The 8,529-nt window shown below is 33.2% G+C and overlaps 1 protein-coding gene across 2 annotated transcripts in view; it reads left to right on the plus strand.

Moving 5' to 3' along the window:
* LOC107697188 (feline leukemia virus subgroup C receptor-related protein 2-like) overlaps positions 1–6,184 on the plus strand; it is a 17,067-nt gene extending 10,883 nt beyond the window's left edge. For both annotated transcript variants that reach the window (XM_016497864.1, XM_016497865.1), the window contains 4 exons: positions 49–154; positions 280–391; positions 1,473–1,528; positions 5,593–6,184. In XM_016497864.1, coding sequence (XP_016353350.1) covers positions 49–154; positions 280–391; positions 1,473–1,528; positions 5,593–5,640 — 322 coding nt within the window. In that variant the 3' untranslated portion in view covers positions 5,641–6,184. The remainder of the gene's footprint in view (positions 1–48; positions 155–279; positions 392–1,472; positions 1,529–5,592) is intronic.
* Positions 6,185–8,529: the final 2,345 nt, after the last annotated feature.

Consider the following 8,529-nt stretch of genomic DNA (forward strand, 5'->3'; position numbering starts at 1 on the left):
TATATATAAATTTGCCCTAGATGTTTTGTTTGTGTGTTACTTATGCAGGTTCTTCATGACGGGTTACCTTCCACTTGGTTTTGAGTTTGCTGTCGAATTGACTTATCCAGAGTCTGAGGGGACGTCTTCAGGACTTCTAAACTGCTCTGCGCAGGTTTGCGTGTGATATTTCATAATAATTTTGTTGTTTATAAGAGTTGTGTCTTATTTTGTATTGAGATTTATATGAGTTTATATGGAGTTACCAGCAATCCTAATGATTGTGATTTCTTACTGCAGGTATTCGGGATCATATTTACAATCTGTCAGGGGAAAATCATGGATTCGTTTAATACTCTGGCTGGAAATCTCTTCCTGTGTGCCTTCCTTCTGATAGGAACCATCATTACAGGTGCAGATTGTTCAATTCTCATCTACCTGAGTATTTGTTCCTCTTTAATCGAGTATAGAGCTTATATTTGAGGGATTGTGAAACTGTTTATTATTTTTTACTCCGGTCCTATAAACTAGAGTTAATTTTGAATGTTTTGCTTCCTTCCTGGTGATGATAATGCTCCTTGGAAAGCATTGTATATTAAAATTCATGTGACATTATGAAAGCTGCAGTGTGCTCTAATGTTTCAGTTAATGTATGAGCTATTAAACACGGAAAAAAAAGTCAGCTGGGTTATGTAAATGTAGAAAAAGCAACATTGTTGTGGGACGGTTACAGCCAGAATCCTTCAGGGTACAAACACAGAGTGTGTGATGTCTGTATTGCTTCAAATTAGTTTGTGAGTTGTACATCTTGGCACATATTTTAAATGTTATAAACTTGTATAATGTGTTAATTACAATTATAATGTTGGCTGCGGTTATTTAAATGGTTATAATTACTGGTTAATATTCAACTAATTTTCCAGGCAATTAAAGTTCATGGGAAGTAATTATATAGTCCTTCATATAACATTTATGCATAGAGGTACAAAGTTTAATTACTTTTAAACTTTGTTTCTCTGTTAACAAAGACTTGCATCTCAAAGGTCCAATCAGAATGATCTTCCACATTATTATTATTAGTTTTTATTTTGTATTATCTTTATAATAATAATTATCATTATTATTATTGTTTTGCCTAAAGAACATCAAATCCATTTTAGGGTGAATATTTATTGCATTATTTAAATATTATAATATTTATTGCATTTTTAATTTTTATGCATTTTATTTAATAAAAATAATTTCACAATGCATAAAAATAGACCTTATATAATAAATACAAAAAATATTTCTTATTTATTTCTTTTGATTTTCGGGATGAAATGTGACCTGGACATGTTCTTTGAGGGATTCATCTATTTTATATTCACAATTCAGATACTGATTAGATAGACTAGAGCTTACAGGTTGCATCAGTCATTTTAGTAGATAGTACGCTGAATGTTAAAGCTGTAATTATGTGCGTCTCATTGCGTTTCTGTTCTTTATCTCAGCTTGTATCAAGTCAGATCTGCGCAGACAGTTGGCAAACCAGCAAGCACTGACAGCTGTAAGTATCAAACCAAACTTGTCAGCAAAACATGTACGCTTTACAATTACACTTTATACATTATATGCGATATATTGTGATAGAAATCAGATTAAGGTTTTCATGACCTTCCCATTCAGGAATAAGTTCATGTTTTGTGTTTTCTGCTAGTGTGTCTCTTGTTTGTCAGATTGATGCAGCAGAAATCTTTTTATGCCCACTAACATATGCTGCAGATACTAGAGAAAATTACACTCCTGTTGTTTCTGTCTCACGTTTCTGTGTTGTTTTGTTTTAACCTGAACTCCAGTGTTCATTCAAAGGTGGTTTTGGTTTGATAGCTGTTGTTTCAGACATCCACAGCAGGAACATGACTGTGTTCCTGCGTATTCTCCTGGGTCTTTGGCCTCTAGCAGCTCCTGTGGCGCTTTTGAGCTTTTTATTGTGTTGACAATCCAGCGCTGTGATTTGATGACACACGGGAAATGCTCTGAGATTCACACCAGCTCTATAAACACATTTCATCCTGTTCTTCACCATCAGTCCTGTTCACCTTTACACCACGCGATGTCATGTTTTCTTGTTCCACACATCCCATTCACACTCTCTTTCTAATTTCCCATTATCCTGCTGTTTTTCCACTTCATTGCCTCTTTCCTCTCATAAACACTACACTATCATTCAAAAGTTTGGAGTTGGTACTATTTTATAAATGGTTTTGAAAGAAGTCTCTTATGCACACCAAGGCTGCATTTATTTAATCAAAAAAAAAAAAGACTGTTTTCTATGTGAAAATGTCATTTGTTCCGGTGATGCGAATCTGAATTTTCAGCATCATTGCTCCAGTCTTCAGTGTCACATGATCCTTGAGAAATCATTCTAAGATGCTGATTGATTGGTGCTCAAGAAACATTTATTATCATTATCAATGTGGAAAATAGTTGTGCTGCTTATATGTTTGTGGAAACCATGATGCATTCTTTGTTAGGATTCTTTGATGAATATAAAGTTCAAAAGAACAGCATTTATTTAAAATATTAATCTTTTGTAACAATGTAAAATGTCACTTTTGATTAATTTAATGTGTCCTTGCTGAATGAAAGCACTGATTTCTTTAAAAAAAACAGGTAAAAATTTAAAAAAATATATAAAGCAGCACAATCATACTCGGATCTAAATGTTGGATCCTGATGAAAGATTTAACCTGTCCCATGTCTCTGTTATGTCTTGTCTCCACAGACAAACAACACTAGCCGTGTATCTGATGTCGCTTGTGGGTTTGGTGCTTTATGCTTTTACCTTGGATCTGGGTCATTTGTGGGTGGTCTTCATCACAGCAGGAACCCTCGGGTACAAGAAGAGTTCAAATGGAAAACTTCTTAATTTTTTTCTTTCTTGTTGTTGTTATAGTTTGTTTCGGTTTTGTTTTCTAATATATGTGTTACAGTAAAACCCCTCTCTCTCTCTCTCTCGCTCTCTCTCTGTGTGTGCTGTTGTCTGTGCAATTTTACTGCCAATACCATCATGCTGTTCTTATGCGAGCATCTATGCGGGTTGAAATGGAACCTTTCCACTGTTTGGGCTTTTCATGGTTACAATTATAATGTTGGCTGCGGTTATTTAAATGGTTATAATTACTGGTTAATATTCAACTAATTTTCCAGGCAATTAAAGTTCATGGGAAGTAATTATATAGTCCTTCATATAACATTTATGCATAGAGGTACAAAGTTTAATTACTTTTAAACTTTGTTTCTCTGTTAACAAAGACTTGCATCTCAAAGGTCCAATCAGAATGATCTTCCACATTATTATTATTAGTTTTTATTTTGTATTATCTTTATAATAATAATTATCATTATTATTATTGTTTTGCCTAAAGAACATCAAATCCATTTTAGGGTGAATATTTATTGCATTATTTAAATATTATAATATTTATTGCATTTTTAATTTTTATGCATTTTATTTAATAAAAATAATTTCACAATGCATAAAAATAGACCTTATATAATAAATACAAAAAATATTTCTTATTTATTTCTTTTGATTTTCGGGATGAAATGTGACCTGGACATGTTCTTTGAGGGATTCATCTATTTTATATTCACAATTCAGATACTGATTAGATAGACTAGAGCTTACAGGTTGCATCAGTCATTTTAGTAGATAGTACGCTGAATGTTAAAGCTGTAATTATGTGCGTCTCATTGCGTTTCTGTTCTTTATCTCAGCTTGTATCAAGTCAGATCTGCGCAGACAGTTGGCAAACCAGCAAGCACTGACAGCTGTAAGTATCAAACCAAACTTGTCAGCAAAACATGTACGCTTTACAATTACACTTTATACATTATATGCGATATATTGTGATAGAAATCAGATTAAGGTTTTCATGACCTTCCCATTCAGGAATAAGTTCATGTTTTGTGTTTTCTGCTAGTGTGTCTCTTGTTTGTCAGATTGATGCAGCAGAAATCTTTTTATGCCCACTAACATATGCTGCAGATACTAGAGAAAATTACACTCCTGTTGTTTCTGTCTCACGTTTCTGTGTTGTTTTGTTTTAACCTGAACTCCAGTGTTCATTCAAAGGTGGTTTTGGTTTGATAGCTGTTGTTTCAGACATCCACAGCAGGAACATGACTGTGTTCCTGCGTATTCTCCTGGGTCTTTGGCCTCTAGCAGCTCCTGTGGCGCTTTTGAGCTTTTTATTGTGTTGACAATCCAGCGCTGTGATTTGATGACACACGGGAAATGCTCTGAGATTCACACCAGCTCTATAAACACATTTCATCCTGTTCTTCACCATCAGTCCTGTTCACCTTTACACCACGCGATGTCATGTTTTCTTGTTCCACACATCCCATTCACACTCTCTTTCTAATTTCCCATTATCCTGCTGTTTTTCCACTTCATTGCCTCTTTCCTCTCATAAACACTACACTATCATTCAAAAGTTTGGAGTTGGTACTATTTTATAAATGGTTTTGAAAGAAGTCTCTTATGCACACCAAGGCTGCATTTATTTAATCAAAAAAAAAAAAGACTGTTTTCTATGTGAAAATGTCATTTGTTCCGGTGATGCGAATCTGAATTTTCAGCATCATTGCTCCAGTCTTCAGTGTCACATGATCCTTGAGAAATCATTCTAATTTGATGCTTAAAAAAAAAAAAAATAATTTTTGAGTATTATACATTTTTGAAAACTGTTGTGCTGCTTCATATTTTTGTGGAAACCATGACATATTTTTTTTAGTGTTTCTGAGAAATAGAAAGTAGAAAAATGAATATTTTTCTACAAAAACAGAATTTTTGAAAAATAAATATTTTTTTAACATTCTAAATGTATTTACTGTCACTTTTGATAAATTTAATGCATTCTTGCTGAATAAAAGTATTAATTTCTGTAAAAACCAAAAAAATCATACTCTTCCCATTGCTCTTTTTCTACTTATCCTGTTCTCCCTTTTCCATATTTTCCACTCATCATCATGAATGGGATGTTTTTAACTCAACCTTTTATTCCACTGATCATCTCATTCTCTGTTCTAGTTTCCTATCTGTCCAAATCCATTCATGTTTACAGATCTGTGTGCGTGTGTGTGTGTGTGTGTGTGTGTGTGTGTGTGTGTGTACAGGCAGCATTGGGCAGGTCAGACCTTCAGGATCACAGTGGGACGTCTCTCCACCCCTCCACACACATGTGATCAATCAAGCACTGCTTGATTTTATTGCTCACTGTGGTTCAGGTATGGGTGGCACACCCGATCAGCCCTTCTGATTCACACTCAATGAGACCCATTTTAATTATCGCTTATAAAGTGATTCAGATGTTCTTTTGATTCTCTTTCAGAGTCCAATGTTCATGATTTTTTTGCCTGCTCTATCTGAACGCTTCACCCTTGAGCTTTGTACGTGTGTGCGAGGTCATTGTAGTTTGGTTGTTCGATGTGTACTAACATTTATCCTTCATTTAATCCACTAACATACCAACTGCGGATGTGTGCATGAAACTGGTTAGTGGCCACCAGGTGGCGCCGTTTTACTGTGATATCTGTTAATAGTGATGTGTTTTGTGTTTGCAGATCCATGTGGAAGCATCACTGGCACAAGCTTTTGAAGCCAAACTCTAATGTGATCGCAGGACGGATCGTGTGGCATGTTTATCTTTTATAGTTTTCATCTGGTCTTGAATTTTGATTTATTTTTCCTTTGCCTTGGGACTTTTGAGTAATGCTGTATTGTGTGTGTGTGTGTGTGTGTGTGTGTGTGTGTGATCATTTGTGTTTATTTGATCACTAATAATCTCAAGTAGGATATATTCTAATTTTTTAACTAGTTTATCAATTGATGATTTAAATTATTAATGTTAACATTTAAAATGCCTTATTTCTCTAAACAATTTTTCATTGAAAGTTTGAAAAAAATCTTATGATGAAACCCATAAGAATGTGGAGCATTTCAGTATTGCATGAATTTAAGAATAGAAACCAAAGCTAAACACATTTAAATATACTGTGTTGGTGTCAATCTATGCAGTAATAAGCACTGAATAACTTTCTTTATTTTTATACAGTTTTCTTTTTGACCCTAATTAAAGTTCTAAAAAGACCACCTGAATAAATTGTAATAAATAAAACAAATCTAACCTATAAAGCACATTACTGTTATATTTTATTTTTTTAATAAAAAAAAAAATGTTTTGTAAAATGTTTTAGTATTATTACTATCTGCCTATTGTACCTGACACTGAATAATACAATGCCATGCTTTTCAGTAACACCCATATTCTTCTTCTTATTATTATTATTACAATTAATAGTAATCATAAATTGTATTATTATAAGATAAATTATATTTATATAGTTCTATATTTTCGTGAAATTATATATACAATTATAATCAAATTTATTACAATGCAAATATAATGAATAATATAATTATTATAGAATTATACATTATATTAAATTATATTTAATAAAATATTAATCTATATTATCGATATATAATTATTATTATTACCATAAATAGTAATCATAGTTAATTATTGTAAAATTATAGTTAATTTTAGTTAATTATTCTAAATTTTATATATATATAAAATGTACAATAATTAACTATGATTACTATTTATGGTAATCATAATTAAGAGCAATCCCATTCATAGTAATCATAAATTTTATTATTTTAAAATCTTATATGTTAATAATATATACAGTAGGCTATATACAGTGGGTACGGAAAGTATTCGGACCCCCTTAAATTTTTTCTCAAATTGAAAAATAATCACAAACAGACCTCAAATGAGTATCCATAAATATTTTAATGCGGTGAACATTGCAGAAAAAGTGTCAGCATTTAAATGACAGCATTTATGATATACGTAAAAAAAGACATCTTATTTCACAATTTTATAACAGCATTTCATATATTTATCAAACTATAATAATTTTAAGTAGGAAAAATTGAAAAAGAACCAGCAGTAACGTCCCATACACATTCCAAACAAAGTAAAAACAGCTTGACATTTTAACTCCTCTGACAACTTTCTGAGACAAGTGCATTTGAAAGGGCATTTCAGATGAAGAGGCAGCAGCAGCAGCCTGTTCCTGCAAATCATCACTTCAGATTCTCTTTGAGAGTCTGCCTGAGCTCCCTGTTGTTTAGGTGGAGGTATTTATTCACCCAGCTGCTATACTTGTTTGTTTATGATCTATAATCCACATGTTTGGGTGCTGTGACTGAAGCCCAGCGTGATGATGATGATGATATCAAACCTTCATCGTTTGGCCTGCTGTTCTAAGGCACCTTCAGCTGTTTGATTGTCTGCAAGTGACATTGTTCCCAATACACAAGCATTTGAGGCACACCTGTCAGAACACATCACAGCACTGGAACATCACCTCCGTGGAAAGTCTTGTGGAAAATGGTCTGAAATCGGAATAATTGCAAAGGAATGGTGTGGATTTTGTGGACTCTGACTGTCTGTATTATATTCACACCGTCTTCATGGTCTCTATCACTATACTGACGACATTATTTTATAAACTATCGATAATGCACAAGCAAACCATGTAAAATTGTAAACCGCAAAAGTACAGGCACCTCAGTAAATTGTACCACAAAAAAAGCATGGAACGATATTTATTTTCGATAAATTAAATTATTAATCTCATATTTATATTAATATCACTTTACAGTATATTTATTTAAAAATATTTTTTTTTTACAAACTCTTAAATATTCAAATCAGATCGTTAGCCAGTCACGTGATGGGCCTCATTGGCCGCTCCTGTAGAAATCGACATCTGAGTTCATTGTTGTCCTCATTCTTAAAGGGACAGTTCACGATAAAAAAAAAATTCTGTCATCGTTTACAAACCTGGACAGAAGCCATTTAGAATGTAGCACGAGTCTGTGATGGATGGACAGTTTTTTAAGATGGCATGTAAGTTTGCTATAAAAAGTCCTAAATCAATGTAATTTTCAAAACGTACAGTTTTTGTCTTTGTTTCGTGACTACGTTCTATCCCTCACCGCTTCGTTTTCATTCCCGCCAAAATTAAACATGGCGCTACCCTGACGAAAACCAAAAACTTTTTTGCATGGAAGAAAGAAAATAATACAAGACTGTTCGCAATGACATGAGGGTGAGTAAAAGTTACATACGGTAATATTCATTTCTGGCGAACTCCCCCTTTAATTAAACAATTTAAGCTATCCAGAGTACACTTTCCCTCTCAAGACAATTACAGTAATAAAAACCTCTTTATAATAACTTGATTGACGTATACATACCAACACAACTCTTACTCAGTGGCAGCTCGTCAGTCGTCAATTTTGAGGTGAAAATGGGAGGAGGACGATTTAATGTTAATAAAATTCACAATTCATTTCAGTTCATTTCTCAGAATGTGTATTTTTTGTTTGTAATTTCACAGTTGTAATATCATAACGTGAAAGCGCCGCTTTTCTATCGCGAATGTGCCGAATCTGCTGATGTAATTACAACCGCTAGGTGA

This window comes from Sinocyclocheilus anshuiensis, unplaced genomic scaffold (genome assembly GCF_001515605.1).
Source record: "Sinocyclocheilus anshuiensis isolate Anshui unplaced genomic scaffold, SAMN03320099.WGS_v1.1 scaffold38, whole genome shotgun sequence".
Taxonomy (NCBI): Eukaryota; Metazoa; Chordata; class Actinopteri; order Cypriniformes; family Cyprinidae; genus Sinocyclocheilus; species Sinocyclocheilus anshuiensis.